The following is a 17458-nucleotide window of genomic DNA, read 5'->3' on the forward strand; positions in this document are numbered from 1 at the left end:
AGGGTAATGCTGCTCATGCCAGAAGTCTAAAACTCAAAATGCACGGGACTGGCCCTTCTCACACCATCATACTAGGTGACTTCAATTACCCTAATATAGACTAGCCCAAACACCCTAGCCAAAAGTTCCTGGAATTCATAAACTCAAATGCCATGGAGCAACTAGTCACCATGGAGGTCCTCATCCCACCCCACCTGAAATCATCCAGTCTGGTGGACCCCAGCCATAAACAAACTCTACAACAAAAGGAGGAAGCTACTACAAGATAGAAATCATCCAAAATAGCTAAAGACTCAAAAGACAATCATAAGGCCTTCTTTAGCTATATTACTGATCCTACAGACATTGCCAACATACTGGCTGACAGGTTCAGTGCAAACTTCTCCCCTCCCCAAAGGAGAGATATCTATATTGCAGCCCCCAAACATCTCCAGCGCCCAAGTGAGAACTGCTCTCTCCAAAGCAAAAACACAGCATCCATGGGACCTGATGGTGTCGCTCCATGAACTCAATGAGGAATTAAACCCACAGCTAGGACAGCTGTTTAATCAAAGTCTTACCTCTGCAACTGTGGTACCACTTCACAAAGGCGGTGCCTCCACCAAAGCCATGGAGAGGATCATAATGGACCTCATAAATAAAGACATAGGGAATTTGCAGACTTTGGATCCAACCCAGTTTGGCTTTGTCAAAGGCAGATCATGCCTTTTAAACTTGGTTGACTTTTTCAAACAGTCACCAAAGCCATTGATGAGGAAAGGCAGTCCATACAGCCTACCTCGATCTGGGTATCATTGAAAAACTCATCAGCTTAAATGTCAACCCATACATCACAAGATGGGTTGCAAACTGGCTGAGTGACAGAACCCACAGGGTCAGAGCTGCTGGCGCCATGTCAGACTCAAAGCCTGTCACAAGTGGTGTCCCACAGGGCTCAGTCCTGGGCCCACTCTTGTTTGGCATCTACTTTTCCGGTACAAGCAAACACAGGAGGGTTATGGCTGACAAAGTTTGCAGATGACTGCAAACTGTGCGCCATAGTAGAAAACACATCTGACACAGATATCCTTCAGAAGGGTCTCACAGAAACGGATAACTGGTGCCAGAGCCACGGCCTAAAGTTAAATGCCAAAAATGCATAGTCATAGAAAAACAAGGTTACCCCTAGCTACCAAATAGGTGGCAATCCACTGAGCACAGAAGAAGTTATCAGGGACCTGGGGACCCAGGTTGATAGTAGTCTGTCATTCGACACCCATGTAGCTAAAGTAGTTAGGAAGACCTTCTACATTGCCCACCTTATCATGAAGTCATAGTCTCCTTTACTCATCACTCATCAGACCAATGATTGAGTACAATGCCCCATTCGGAATGTATCTGAGCAGCTGGAGAGGCCACAAAGTTCCTCACCAAAAGGATAAAGGGTCTCAAAAATCTGTCCTATGCTGCCCGACTGAAAGAACTCCAGCTCTATTCAGTGCTCAGAGGTGACCTTTGCCTAACATACAAGGCCATGTCAAACCCAGATTTGATGAATATGCTTCACCTCAAAAATCTAGATCCATCAGAGCCACAAGGGCGGAGACTTAAACCGGATAGATTCATCACCCAAAGACTCCCTATGCTGTGGAACAAAATGCCTTGTTCAAGAGAAATCTTGACCAATGGATGGGAGATTATACCCCAGGGATTACCTCAGTGTCACTGCTCGACAGAGGCACAGAAAAATAATTACTAAAGGGGTGGCCTAAGCCACACTTGTAAATGCCCTCGGGCAGATAGCCTAGTATGAACCTATGAACCTATGAACTGCTGAAGTAATTATTCTTAGCTCCTGCAGGTAAGGGGTTAAATCTATTAAATTTGCTTTTATCAAAATTTCCTACTATAATTTTAACTTACAAACAGTGGCATGGACATCTTGATATGTAAATAAATCAATATTCTCCAAGAGGAAATGACTCCACTGCCACATATTCAAAGTATGTGATCGTAGCTTGTGGGCATCTGAATACCAAAAGGAGATAACACAGCTTACATCTATTGGAATTCAGCAAGGTGTTATAACAATGTTACTAGTTTCCTGACAGATGCAAGAGCTTCAATAAAAATACATTTAATTTAGCAGAATCAAATGCACAAGATTGATGCCTCAGGTATTCACCCTTTGGCCACATAAATGTCTGAACAACAAAATCTAAACATTCTAATAAGTAGTTTGGTAGCAGGCTGTGCAATTTTACTTTTGCTTCTATCAAGTAAGGCAAGATAACCTTACCTGCCTCTCTGAACAGCAAGGGCATCAATCTCATCAAAAAAGAGAATGGAAGGTGATACAGCTCTAGCTTTTCGAAAAATCTAAAAACAAAAATACACAAAACAAGATAATCATTTTTAAACCGCTGTCTCTGCACATGTTATAATAAATAAGACTCCAAATACAAAACTGGGGAAGGCAATAGACTGAATCTGGATACAAACTTGGAACCTGCACATCTATACACCTCCACACATATTGTACTTGCAAAGAATAAAAATGAAAAATAAAGCATAATCTGTCAGTATATATATGTGTGTGCATGTGCAGGTGCATGTGTGTGTGTGTGTGTGTGTGTGTGTGTGTGTGTGTGTGTATATATATATATATATATACACACACACACACACATATATATATACATATATATATATATATATATATATATATATATATATATATATATATATATATATATATATATATATATATATATATATATATATATATACACATATACATATATAAATATACAGATATATATGTGTGTATGTATGTGTGTGTGTATATATATATATATATGATTCAGCAAAATTATGAGATAATAAACATTTGTCATTCTCAATTTATGATGCAGCTTCTCAGAAACAAATGTTTAAAACAAAGAAATACACAGACAGAATGAAAACATTTTAAAAAGATCATGTTATACAAAATATTGTACAAAAGGCATATTTCTACAGAATTTAATATGCATTTTAAGTTCTGCCTCTGGACTGCAAAATTAAGAAGTCAGTGAAATGAAGACATAACCCCAGGAGGCTATTTTTAAAATGTATTTAAGTTATATTGTTTAATTGATGGTATTTATTTCGCCTGAAGAAGCCTTGAAGGTGAAAGTGTTTACTTGCAAACTTGAACTTGGATTAAATATTTGTTATTTTAGAGTGTTTCGTTTTCTTTTTGGATTTGATTTTGTGACTGAGAACTGGTTAACTGCCTCACAGCCGTTTTTTTTTTGGATACTGTTATTTGTTTTGAGTGGAGTTAAGACACTCGAGAAATACTGAGGAAATTCTCTTAGAGTGAGAACTGTGACACTAAATATGACATCTGTGATTATTAAAACTTTTGGAGAGTTGGCAGACATTTCTGACAACCCACTAATAGAAGTTGAGACTATAGAGTGTGAACAGAGCACAGGAGATAAAAATGTATATGTGAATTTGCTTTCCACTTTTAAATTGAAGTTGAGAGACTTTGAGCATACTTTGATGGCTTATAAACGTTTACAATGGCAACAGCGTTTGTTTGAAGCCTACTTGAAGTATAAGGTCATGCCAAGGGGCCTCCATGTATTAAAAATGCCATCTTACTGGGATAAATTCCTTGACTTATTACGGAGATGGCAAATGATAAACTTAAGCTGCTCATTTAACTACATGGAACTCATGAACGCTTATTTTTTGCCTATGGAACAGGAATGCCGCTCCTAGGCTGAAGATCTTTATAATAATTTAGTTTCATGTGGTGATTTTACTGAGTATGGCATGCTTTTAAGTGAATATTTTGGCAGGCTAGCAGCTTTTGAGAAGAAATTGGCTGCTGGCAAGAAGAAAAAGTTACAAAGAGATCTCATAGACTTTGAAAAGGAGAATGTCTTCCTTTGGCTGAAGAAGAGAGTAGAGAACAATCAGCATGTGCTTTTGAACGACGTAGAACTGCCCCTGTTGCAAGAACCACCTTTGCTACAACAAACTGAATGAGGAGAATTTTCTGCTAGCTCATCTGTTAATAGTTGGTTAACAGTGGAAATAATGCCAGAAGTGGTACTAATGCCGGAAGAAGAAGGGATATCTAACAGAATTGGTTTGCAGAGTGGTCTAACACGGCGGCTTGCTACATACGAGTTACCGGTTGACGTCATGGCTTCTGTGTCAACATTTATAGCTGCAGGAGAAGCCGTTGCGGATAGGGATGAGTTTAACTCACCAGTTGGGAGGACAACAAAGACACCATCACAGGGAGGAGGATTGAAGCGAGATATACTAGCATGCGTGGATGCTGTATGCATGAACGTTTTGGATCCAGTGGATTTTCCGCTTCTCCTCAATCAACCCTTGCCCATGCTGAATCCGAGAATGAAGATGCAGTCTAGCGAGCAGAGTGATGAACGTGGATTCCAGCAGGCGTCCCTTTACGAGGAGCCAATTAACCAAGTAAATATGATATTTAACTTATCCTCACATGTACTTACACAAGCAGAGCTATCTGTGCTTAACATTTCAGAAACATTGACTGAGGTTAAATATTTTATACGTAATTTATGTTTGAAAACATGTTTTCCTAATCCTGATGCTGGTTATTACGTAGCTAATGGTTTAAGACAAAGTAGTACCTTTGTGCCCTTTAATAATGTCCACTTGCAAGTTTTTGAAAAGATGGTAGAACAAGACATATATAATTTATATATGAAGAATAATGTACCCACATTTTACAATTTAACTAAGGAAAAGAATGCTGCTATTCACTCTTTGATAAATAATTCAAACCTTGTAATAAAACATACAGATAAAGGGGGAGGCATTGCTGTAATGAGTAAAGATTTTTATATGGAAAAAATGGAGCTTATGTTGTAAGGGGATGAATACAGTAACATTACAAGGAGTGAAAGTAATCGCTTATGTCCCAAATTAAAGGAAGCTTTGAATGTTTTAAATGATAGCGGTAAGCTTGATGACAGAACATTTGACTATTTGTTTATAGAAAATCCAAAAATACCTGTTATTTATAGGATACCTAAGCTGCACAAGGATTGGACTAGCCCACCCATGAGGCAGATTGTGTCTGCTCGTGGGTGGGTTACAGAACCACTGGAGAAAAAATTAAGACCTGTATTAGAGAAAACAGAAACTATTTTAAAAGACACCAACACCTTTTTAAAGTAGTTGTATGAATGGTCGAGTGGACAACTTCCTTTTAATTCCCATATGGTGACAATGGACGTTGATTCTTTGTTTACTTCAATACCTCACATACATGGTGTTGAATGTGTCAGAATATTCTTGGAGAGGTTTTCAGACTATGATACTGAGAAGATCAGACTATTGTGTGACCTATTAAAAATGGCTTTAACATCAAATATTTTTATTTTTGACACTAGTCTGTATTATCAAGAAAGAGGAGTAGCAATAGAAACAGCAGTTGCAAATACCTTTGCGAATATTGTCATGTACATGTGGGAAGAGACATATGTGTTGTCTTTGACTAATCCTTTTAAGAAGTGCATTAATTTTTATAATAGATTTGTCGATGATCTTTTTGTTGTGTGGGAAGGTAATTGAGATGAATTTGAACAGTTTATATTATAAGTTAATGGAACTATTACTTTTCTAAGATTCAAACATGATATACCTAAAGAACAGATTACATTCCTTGATGTAAAATTAAAGAAGGATGAGCAGGGTACAGTATATACAGAACTATACGGAAAGGAGGATAAGTGTAATAGTTACTTGCATCGTAATAGCATGCATCCTCCATTTATGTTTGGAAATATAATAAAAAATCAGTTGCAACGAGTTATTAGACTAAATACTGTACATGATAGGATGTCCGAACAATTGGATGTTGTGGTCTCTGACTTTTTAAATAGGGGTTACCCAGAGTCTGAAGTCCGTGTTGCCAGTAGGAGCATACAACAGCAAAGACTAAGCAGAGGGCTTCAGCCCTATTTTGGTAGTGTGAGTCAGGATAGAGTTAGAGCAAGACCGCAAGTAAATAAAAGGAGGTGTATGCTTACCTATAACAGGAACAGTGAAGCAGTAAAAAATATTATTAGGCAACATTGGCCAATTTTAAGGGATGTCCCGGCATTAAAGGTACAAAAGGAAGAACACTTTGAAACAGATGTTATGTTATAAGGAGCAACCCAAAGAATTTTTTAAGTAAGGAAAGGTGAAACAAGGTACATTTAAATGCGGGAATTGTGTTTACTGCAAGCATATGTTCACAGAGAAATCCATTACACATCCCATGACAGGTACAGAGTTTGTTTTACATGCATATGGGAATTGCAATACAAGTAATTTAATATATTTAGCCAAGTGTGAAATCTGTGATGCTTTTTATGTGGGTATGACAAACAGGAAATTTAAAGAGCGTATAGCCTGACATCTCAATGATATTAGACATAGAGTAGCTACAAATGCTCTTAGTAAACACATTATAGAGAAAGGTGATCAACATAGTTTTAGGTTTATGATTTTAAAAGTAATTTATAGACCATTATGGGGTGGGAATATAAAACTTTTAACTGAAAATGAAGAGATGAGATGGATTTTAAGAATGAGAGCGTTTGTACCACCTGGTCTTAATGACAGTTTTACTTTAAAGCCTTATTTAAATATACTGCATCAGAAGGTGTCATTAGAGTCATATGATTTTTTAAAATGTATTTAAGTTATGTTGTTTAATTGATAGTATTTATTTCACCTGAAGAAGCCTTGAAGGTGGAAGTGTTTACTTGCGAACTTGAACTTGGATGCAATATTTGTTGTTTTAGAGTGTTTCCAGTTTTCTTTTTGGATCTCTTTCCATATCGCCGTTGCAGCATTCTTCAGCTAAGGGACAGAACAAGAACTCAAGAGGAAACCTGGGAAGAGGAAGACAGGGAGGAACTCCCTACAAACCCATGCAGAATAGCTCTGGCAAAGTCTGCTCTGGCCCTGGAAATAACACCCAACTTATAATGTTTAGTGAAAGTGTGAAGAGAGGACCAAGTAGCAACCTCACGTATAGAATTGGTATTCAGACCCTTGAAAAAGGCACCAGAGGAGGCATCTGCCCTAGTAGCATGTGCCTTAAAAGACGATGAAAGACATTTACCATGAAAAGAATAACAGAAGGAAATGGCTAATAATATCTGAGCTGTCTATGCAAATCCAAGGTGTGAAGAACCTTCTCAATGGAAGACTGCAGAGAAGGAAAAAAGGAAAGAAGACAAACGTACTGATTAAGGGGCAACTCATTTAATCACCTTGGGCATAAAGAACAGATTAGTGCAAACAGACATCCTGTTTCTATGAAAAACTAAAAAAGGAGGAAGAGCCATGACAGCCTGAAGTTCAGATACTCTCTTGGCAGAAGTATGGGCAAAAAGAACAGCCTTCCAAGTACAATGTTGAAAGGATGCTGAAAAAGCAGGCACAAAAGGAGACTGGGTTGATTTTTTCAAGCACAAAACTGATATCCCAGGAAGGAAGAATAGGCCATCTGGGGGGGCTGATATGAAGGATGCCATTAAAAAGAAGTTATGTACTCAACATAACGTTCCATCTGAGTAGTTATACTTCATTTTTCTGCAACCTGTGGGTATACGGATCCGAGCCGGCAACTTTTTTTCTAGCATCTACTCCAAGCTCTGAGTTCCTCCACTTACCCATAATGCCCTACCATCTCCTATCTTCCCTCAGATTGAGTTTGCTGCAACTAAAAACATAAGCAAGTCAGCCCAATGAACCAAACCTGAAAAGACAGGACAAGGTCCGGGGGATGGAGGGAGGGAATGTTGCAGAAAAATGAAGTATAACTACTCAGATGGAACGTTATGGTGAGTGCATAACTACTTTATCTGAAGTAGTTAACTTCATTTTTATCTGCAACCTGTGGGTCAGAGTCCCCAGCTACTCCAATCCTGGGAGGCCCTTATGGAAGGATATTCCTGAGCACCGCAGAGCCAAAGGATGCTCTACCTCTAGAAATCAGATCTAATTTGTAATGGGAAATGAAGGTATTTGAATTGGCCCAGGTCGCTACTGCACAAATGTCGTCCAAAGGCACCCTAGAACAAAAAGCAGCAGAAGTCGCCATGGACCTGGTAGAGTGAGCCTTAACAATATCAAGAGGAGATAAACCCTTTGCTTTGTAGGCATGTGAAATACAAAGAGTGATCCATCTGGCCAAAGAAACTTTAGAAATAGCTTTTCCCATAAATGCTTTGGAAAAGGAAACAAACAATTGGTCAGTCTTGCGGAAAGACTTCGTTCTATGAAGATAAAAATGAAGCTATCTATGAACATCTAACAAATGAAGTTTGTGTTCATCTTTATTTTGGAATTTAGGGAAGAAAACAGGCAGATTAATGGACTGGTTTATGTTTGCTTCAGATGCCACTTTGAGTAAGAAGGAAGGAATAGTACAGAGAGACCCTATCCTTGTGGAAGACTAAATACGGAGGCAAGGCAGACAGAGCTTGAAGCTCAGAAACCCTCCTAGCAGATGGAAATGGAAATGGAAAAGCACTTCCATTTACTGCGATAAAGTTTCCTAGTGGAGTCTTTAATAGAAGCCACCAGAATGGATTTTACTGAGGGTGAAAGACTGGGAGTCCTGGCAATCAACGGAACTGGAGCAACTAGGCTGTCAGCTTGAGGCTGCCCAGATCGGGCGGACGGGCCCCTGATGGATGAGAGATTAGATCTGGGCAGGGATCCAAAACCAACAGGGGAGCTAAGAGATGAGACCAAAGGAATGGGAACCAAACCTGACAAGGCCAGAATGGGACAATGAGGATCACTTTGCACCGCAGTCGGCAAGCTTACTGTAGAAACTTCAGAATGAGTGGCAATGGTGGATAAAAGCATACAGAAGCCCGGGGGCCAAGCATGGACTAGAGCATCTCTGGGGACTTCCCCTGGTGAGGGAATCAGAGCAAATAACTCGCTGCACTTCGTGGTGGAAGGAGATGAGAAGAGATCACAGCAAGGCTGACCCCATGCAAGGAAGATCTCCTCCACTACTGACTGTTTCAGAGACCACTCATACAGCATCAGAATAGCCCAACTCAATCTGTCCGCTAAAATGTTGGAGCATCCTGGGATGTGCGTTGCTATCAGAAACCGACCAGTGGAGATCACCCATTCCCACACTCTCATGGCCTCGCGACATAGGGGACAGGATCTGGTTCCCCCCTGCTTGTTGATATACCAGACAACCGACATGTTGTCTGACTGAATTGCAATCAATCCATGAGGAAGGACAGTGTGAAAGGCTTCCAACGCTAAAAGCACTGCCCTTACCTCTAGAACATTTATGTGCAACTTGGTCTCTGACTGGGACCACATGCCTTGGACTGTCCTTCCCAAACAGTGCCCCCCCCATCCAAGTTGGAAGGCGTCCATGGTCACTGTGGCTTGGACTGGAGATGACGTGAAAGGTCATCCTTCTGATATCTCCAGTGAACTTAACCACCAAAGAAGAGATGTCCTGCAGATGTGACTGATCTTGATCGGAAATTCCATGGGCAGGTCTAGCCAAGACCACTGAACAGCCAGAGTCCATTGAAGAACCCGCATGTGAAGGCGCGCACAAGGGAGAATTGATATGGCGGCAGCCATGGAGCCCAGAGCCCAGAGAACTTCGCTCGCCTTTGGAGACTTAGAGTTTGCTATCTGAGCTATGTGGCACCTGAGGTGTAAGATCCTGTCTGGATTTAAGAATACCTTCATCTGCAAAGTATCTAGCCGTGCCCCAATGAAGTCTAGAACTTGTATTGGTTGCAAATGGGATTTCTGAACACTGACTGTAATTCCCAGTAGATCTGCCAACCGAATGAAGTAATCTTGGGCCACACACAGGTGTTGCTTGTTGGGCGCAGTGAAGAGCCAATTGTCCAGGTATAAAAACACCTGAATATCCTGAAGCCTCAGGTGAGTCGCTACAACTGCCATTACCTTGGTGAATACCCTGGGGGCTGTGGTGAGACCAAAGGGTAGGGCTCTGAACTGAAAATGACTGGCTCCCAGACGAAAGTGCAGAAACTTCCTGGAGCTTCTGTGTATTTTGATGTGGTAGTAAGCATCCTGGAGGTCTAACGAGCACATACAGTCGCACTCTCGAAAATAAGGTAGAATGGACTGTAGGGTAACCATCCGGAATTTCTGTTTGACTACAGACAAGTTTAATTTTGACAGGTCTAGAATGGGCCTGAGGTTCCCTGTCTTTTTTGACATCAAAAAGAACCTTGAGTAGATGCCTGATCCGGACTGATCGGGGGGAGACCTGTTTGATGACTCGTTTGAGAAGCAGCTTTGAAACCTCTAGAGCTGATGCCTCCCTGTGAGCGGGTGGAACATCCAGGAGGTGTTTTGAAATATTTGGAGAGGCAACAAATGGGATAGTGTAACCTCTGGATATTATCTGTAACACCCAGCAATCTGTCGTAATGGAATCCCATGCCGCTGGGTGTAAGGACAATCTTCCCACGACTGCCTCCAGAGTAGGACAGTCGGGCAACCCCTCAGGGCTGCTGACCAGGTCTATCAGAAAAGGGTTCCCTTGACTCAAAATTCCTGGGACCCCCCTCTACCTCTGGGTCGGCATCAATCCTGTCCCCCTCTGCCTCTGGGGGAATAGTTGTCCTCTGAATCACGGGAAAACTGAGATTTTCTGAACCACATCTTCTTCTACCCTCTTTGATTCCTAGAGAAGGACCGCTGAGGGTTAGAGAAGCGGATCCCGATGGCAGACAAAGTCTTCCCGTCTTTTTCACTCTGGACAAGTGTGTGACATACTGTCTTCCTGAAAAGGGAAGAACCGTCGTAGGGAGCGTTGATAAACGACGCCTTGAAAGAGTCTGCGAACTGAGACAATCTGAGCCAGGCATGACACCTCATGGCTATGCCTGTCCCAGCCACCCTAGCTGCTCCTTCCATGGCATGAGAAAGGAGTCGCATCGACGTGTTTGAGACAGACTTCAGAGTAGACATTTTTGTAGAGAACAACTGTCTGTCCTGCGGCAATAAAGACTCTGGGGGCGACTTAGCGAATTCCGAAGCAAGGTCTCGCTGTAGCTGGATCACATGTGCCAAATAATTCAGCGCAGGGATTGAAAAGGTTGCTGAGGAATAGACGCACTTCCCAAACCTACCCACCGACCTGGACTCCTTGTCTGGTGGGTGGACTGAGGAACTCTCCTGTGCTAGTTCCTTCTTTGTGGCCGCTGCAACCAACACAGTGTCAAATGGGGCTCCTTTTGACCAAGGTTGTCTTTCGGAAGGGGGAGATAAAATTTTATCAGGGCGTTTGGGGATGGGCTCTACGGTGTCAGGCTCCTTCCATGCCTGCATGGTGATAAGGTCCACCAATGGGTCCCACTGGTGGGGGCACCCAGGAAGTAGATGGGCCCGTGCCAAAGGCCTCCAGGAACACTGACTCATCCTCAGAAGGTTTTGGGGCTGACCAACCTCCCCTCTGATGGAGGGTCTCCATGATTTCTCTGAAGGAGACGTCTTCGGGAGGTGACCTGGGGGAACCTTCTCCTTCATCTAAGTCAGTGTCCGTAGTGAGGGACTTGGGGGAGTCTAAGTGCCTCCTTTTGCACTTGCGCTTACGGTGACCCTCTTCAGTGGAACTCTCAGAAGGGGATTCGTGAGCCGCAGGGGTTTCCTCAGGGAAATTAACCTGGGGGTCCTCTGGCATGGGCTGTCCCTGAGACAGGATGAAGGGAGTCGTCACCAAATCCAGGGGGGCCTGGGTGGTATCCGAGGGGATGGGCTGGGGTCTCTATCCCTGGGAGAGAACCTTCTCCACCACTTCGAAGGCCGAGGGAGAGCGGACCTCCTTAGCACCCAGTAAGGAAGACGCCCTCCCCGGATCCGAAGCGGGGACCGGAGCCGAAGCCAGGGTAGCCTGAAGTCCGATGGAACGGGTCAGATCCGCAAAGGTCGGAGACGAAGAATCCATTCCCTCATGTCTGACTCCCTGCCTGCGGCTCCCGAGAGTTGCTCTGATCTGAACAAGTCGGATCCGAGGAACTCAAGGTAACAGCCGTAGTCGAGGTTGGAGGAACCATTGGCACGGAGCTACCAGCTACGAAAAACCTCGGATCCAAGAGCCCCGAAGCCGAAGCACGGATCAGGGAAGGAGAGATGGGGCAGATAAAAGGCATGGAGGTCCTCCCCTCCAGAGGGAGAGGGGCCTGGCAAGACTCCCATTTGTATTTGGGTCTGAATGAATCTCCGCATCATCCTGTCCATGTCCGATAAACTCAGAGTCGGTCTGGAAGAGGCCACCGACTCGGATCTGGCTGGTCTGCGCAATGGGCAGGAAGGCCTCGGGTCCAAAATGTTCCAACAGCTCCAGTGAAAAACGAGGAGACCGGAGCCATGGAGAAACAGGCCTCATGGCCTTAGAAGGGGGACTAAGAAAGAGCTCCCTGTCCGGGGATCTCTTATGATGTCTGTCCTTTCTTTTCTCCCTATCCTCTCTGCGCCTTTCTTCGTCTTTTTCTTTTCCCCTTGTCAGCCATGCTGACTGTAGATTTGTCTTTATTAGACCCATCACCAGAAGAAGAAGAGGGAGGTTGAGTCCCTGTCTGGGTGGGAGGTTGAACACTAGCAACCGAGGCCGTGGCAGATTCCAGCATGGCAGCGTGGAGAAGGCCTTTGGCTACTAACTTGGCCTTCTGATCTCTAAGGGCCCTCGGATTGAACCCGGTGCAGATAGCACATTGAGTGGACAAATGTGCCACTCCCAAGCAAATTACACACAGAGTGTGACCATCAGCCGGGGAGGGCTTATGGCCACACACTGTACATTTCTTGAAAACAGATTTTGGCTGATCAGTCATGGTCCTGCACCCAAAAGGAAAAAATACTACCTACCAGACAAAACCACACACAAACACAGGTAGGGGAAGGGCAGGCCTAACAATTACTATACCAAGTTAGCAAAACCTTTTTTTTTTTTTTCTTAAACCGACAGACAAGCAATGCACTAAATAAGGGGAGGAAGGGAAAAAAAAATCACTCAGACACACATTAGATTTAAGTAATAATGCCACTTACTATCCCTGAGCTCAGAGCAAAGGAGACCACGATGCACACTACTGGAGTGGCAAACGAGATCTGGTGGAGGATAGGAGATGGTAGGGCATTATGGGTAAGTGGAGGAGCTCGGAGCTTGGAGCAGATGCTAGAAAAAAAGTTGCCGGCTCAGAATCTATATGGATCCGTATACCCACAGGTTGCAGAAAAAATAAAGTTAACTACTTCAGATTAAACTGTTTGACCTCAAACCTAGAGGCCAGAGGAGGAGTCAAGGGCAGACAAGCAGAGACTGCTGAAAGGCGAGCTTTAAATGAAGAATCCAGATGGCGAGAGAGGCACCAGATAGAAATTCTCTTCCATTTGGACATATATGATTTTCTGGTAATGGCTTCCCTGGCCTCCTGCAGAACCAGGAGCACATCATCAGAACACGGGTGCCTAAAATGGATCAAAACCCTATCACTCACAGTGGCAGGTGAACTGTAGACAGGTGTGGTTGGACAGCGCAGTGGTGCAGCGGTAGCATTGTCGCCTCACAGCAAGAGGTTCTCCAGTTCGATTCTCAGCTGGAGTCCCTTCTCTCTGGAGTCTGCATGCCCTCCCTGCATTCATGTGGGTATCCTCCCACATTTACAAAGACATATGTTGGAAGCAATTCTCCCTGGGCTTCCGCTGAAAACTAGCTTCTGGTAAACAAATGTTAAATAAAAAATAAATAAAGAGATCCCTTGTCTTGTGTGAGAAAATCCACTCAGTGAGGTAACTTGTGGTAATTGTCCCTGGCCAAGTGAGACAGAAGGGGAACCAACGGTGTCTGGGCCAAAAAGTGAGTCTTCGGCAAGATTTGTGTGGTAGTCCTTCCTCATCTTTTGAAGAATCCATGATAACAGAGGAAGGGGTGGGAAAACATACAGAAACATCCCCTTCCAAGGCAAAGACAGAGCATCCACTTTCCAAGTCGGAGGACTATGGACTCTAGAACAGAACAGAACAGAGGAAGTTGTCTGTTCAGAGTGGAGGTGAAGAGATCTACCTGAGGAATACGTCACTGATGAACAATGTCCAAGGACACATCTCTGTGAAGCATCCATTTGTGAGTTTGTGTTCTGGACCTGCTCAAATAATCTACCACTAGACTGTAATCTGAAGGAATGTAAACTGCCTGAAGAGTCTCTTGATACTGTTTAGCTAGATTCTTACCTGAAGAGCCAGACTGCAAAGCAGATAGCACCGCTTGACCACCTGCTTGTTGACGTACAACATCACTGTGGTATTGCCAGTGAAGACTTTGAGGGACTGGGATGAAAGAGGGAATGAACAGTTTGTAGAGCAAAATGCAGAGCTCTCATCTATTTTATATTAATATGATCCAACCTGTGATGAGGAAGCCAGAGACCTTGAACCTTTAGGAGGCTATAAGAGGCACTCGGCCCCTGTCTGACAAGTCTGTGAAAAGCTCCTTAGTAGGAACTGGTGCTTGAAAAGGAAGCCGTGTACTGAGACAGAGTTGAATCCTTCATGGAAGCTCAGGCATGAGACAAGGAAAAAAGGAACAGGGAAGTCCAGAGGGTGGCAATGTTGAAGTCACACTTATTTGAGGTATTCCTGAAATTTACTTATATGGAGCCTGGCTAGACGGAGTATGGTAATGGTGGAAGCCATAAATCTCAGGACCCTAAGCAATTCCCTTGCCATGACAGAGGACAGAGGAAGAAGCGACTGGAAAAAGGTTGTCAGAGACACAGGGGCAGGAAGAGAAGACAGCATGGGAATGGACTTTGAGCACTAAGGGGTTAAACAAAGACTGTAATTGGACATATATTATTTAATTGATGCACTGAGGTGGTGATTGTTGTATCACTGTGATTATTTAAATGTTTTTTTCTGGATAGTTTTTTTGTACTCCAGTGAAGGCATCTTGCTGAGGCACTAGAGAGTGTAATAAACTTGGATTCTTGGTCTGCAGCCGTTGTTTTATTATTGGGAACAGACTGAAGCCTGCATCCAAGGAAAACATGACCTTGGGAAGACATGATAACTGATTTTGGGTGGTTTATGGTAAACCCCAGACTGTGTAAAAGACAAGTGATTTACTAGGGATTCTGTAACAGACTGCTTAGAGAAGGAGCTTGAATAAGCATTTTGTCTAGATCAGGGGTAGGCAACCCGCGGCTCTTCTACCCCTCTAAGGTGGCTCCCTGTAGCTTTGAAAAAGAATAATACGGAAATATTATTTTTACCATCCCAGTAGCTCACTCAACTCCCAACTATACTTTACTCTCAGCTTCTGGGTTATTGTGGACTGCACTGTTTCTATCTGCAGGTCTGCTTCAGTTCCCACTATATTGTATTTTTTACTGTACCCACGACATTTGTAATTATTTAGACTTGTGTATGTAATGTTCTTGTCTTAATATTGTAAACATGCATTGTATTTTTCTGAGTTTGAATCTAAAATCTGCCTGATTTTATATTTCTGTGGAGCTTTTCTCCCCGGGCCTCTGGCCCAGCCGGAGATTCCCAGTCAACAAAATGTAGTAAATAAAATAAAATAAAATAAATAATGGCTATTTTTATTTTATTTTTCTTTCAAAGCAAACATCTGTTATTTTGGTGACTAAGGTGATACTGTGACACTAAAATAAAAAAAAAGTGTTTTAATATTTTGTCAACCAAAATACGCATCACATCCTACATCTACAGCCCACATCCTCTCCCTGCCACCTGCAGATGGCTAATCTTGAGTTTTCGACCCCCTGTAAGCTAACTATGCATAAATCCAAAATGAAAAGTCTCGGAAGAAAATAGTTTAATTCTGCGTGGACAGATTCATTTGCTTTCACTGCCACCAATACTGGCTTACCTGTATGTTTAATATGCAGCGAGAAATTAGCAAACAACAAAAAAATGTAATGTTGAAAAACATTTCCAGAACAAACACACAGCATTTGCTGAAAAGTACCAAGCCGCAGATGAATGAAAAAGAGCAATTTCGGAACTGCTGCGGAAAGCCGATCAAAGCAAACACACGTTCAAGAAATGGATCAAGTCTGTAAACTCAATTACTACTGCTAGTTTTGTGGCAGCTCAGGAGATACTAAGGTGTGGAAATCTGTTCACAGATGGAAAATACATGAAAGAATCACTTATTAAAATATCGGAGCATCTATTTTTGGACTTCAAAAACAAATGGGAAATTGTTCAGAAAATTAGAGATATGCCTCTCACTTTAAAGACCGTCAAGGACAAGACCACTAAAATGGCAGCAAACATCACTAGTAAACAAACTGAGGTCATTAATATGGCTCCAGCATACTTGGTCGCCTATCATGAGTCAAAAAATATAAATAATATTGAGCAGACAGCGCTGTTGTGTAGATATGTGAAGTCTGATGGGCCACAGAAGGAAATCATTGAGATGATACCGCTAAAAAGCCAAACATGGGGGGGTGTTATTTGTGAGGCTGTGGCAAATTGTTTAAAAGCCAAAGAAATAAACACCACCCACACTGTGTCAGTGGCTACTGATGGGGCATCTAGTATGACAGGAGCCCAGAAGGGATTTGTGACTTTACTTCGGAAGTCATTGGATCAAAAGTTCTGATGTTTCACTGCATTCTGCACTACGTATCACTCTGTGCTCAAGTATTTTCTCCTGAATACATGGAGGTGATAAACTTTGTCATTCAAATAGTGAACAACATAATGGCAAAAGGGTTAAGCCACCGACAGTTCTGTTCATTGTTAGATGAACTTGACAGTTCATATTCAGATGTCCTGCTGCATAACAAAGTCCAATTTCTGTCCAGGTGAGAGATGTTTTTGAATGCAATTGGGTTTGCTGCAGGTCTGGAGCACATTAGCTGGAAAAGCTGCACTTCATGGTGGATGACAATGCACCCCAACATGTTGAACAAAAGTCTTCAGGGAAAAGGAAGCACGGCCCTGCAGATGCTGGTGAAAGTTTTGGTTTTTGAGCTGAATATGACTGTTTTCCAGAGATGTGCAGAGAGGTACGCTCTCTCACTTCCCCTCCCTGAGACAGAGTTCAAAGAAGCACACAAGAAGATAAATTGTGAGTATTTACATTGTGCAATCATCATAATGCAAACTGCATTTGGGGAAAGACTCTGAGTTCAGAAAGGAAAATAACACATTATCCTTCCCCGTCACATCCCTGGACATCGACCCATTCCTGCTGAACATGTCTGCATTTACTGTCTAAGTCAACCCCATCTTGAAACTGAATTGGCCGACATAGCTGATAAAGACTAATGGAGGTCTCAGTTCAAAAGCCTAACAGCTGATCTTGAAGATGTTGCCAGTCAGAAGACCATTCTCACTCAGAAGCACAAATGGCACGATACTGAAA

The 17458-nt window shown here is 42.7% G+C and overlaps 1 protein-coding gene across 1 annotated transcript in view; it reads right to left on the reverse strand.

Moving 5' to 3' along the window:
- LOC122792856 (ATPase family protein 2 homolog) overlaps positions 1-17458 on the reverse strand; it is a 1253755-nt gene that overhangs the window by 209734 nt on the left and 1026563 nt on the right. The window contains exon 13 of the mRNA XM_044060416.1: positions 2279-2358. Within this exon, the coding sequence (XP_043916351.1) occupies positions 2279-2358 (80 nt within the window). The remainder of the gene's footprint in view (positions 1-2278; positions 2359-17458) is intronic.

This window comes from Protopterus annectens, chromosome 2.part0, assembly GCF_019279795.1.
Source record: "Protopterus annectens isolate FY-2018-M chromosome 2.part0, PAN1.0, whole genome shotgun sequence".
NCBI lineage: Eukaryota > Metazoa > Chordata > Ceratodontiformes > Protopteridae > Protopterus > Protopterus annectens.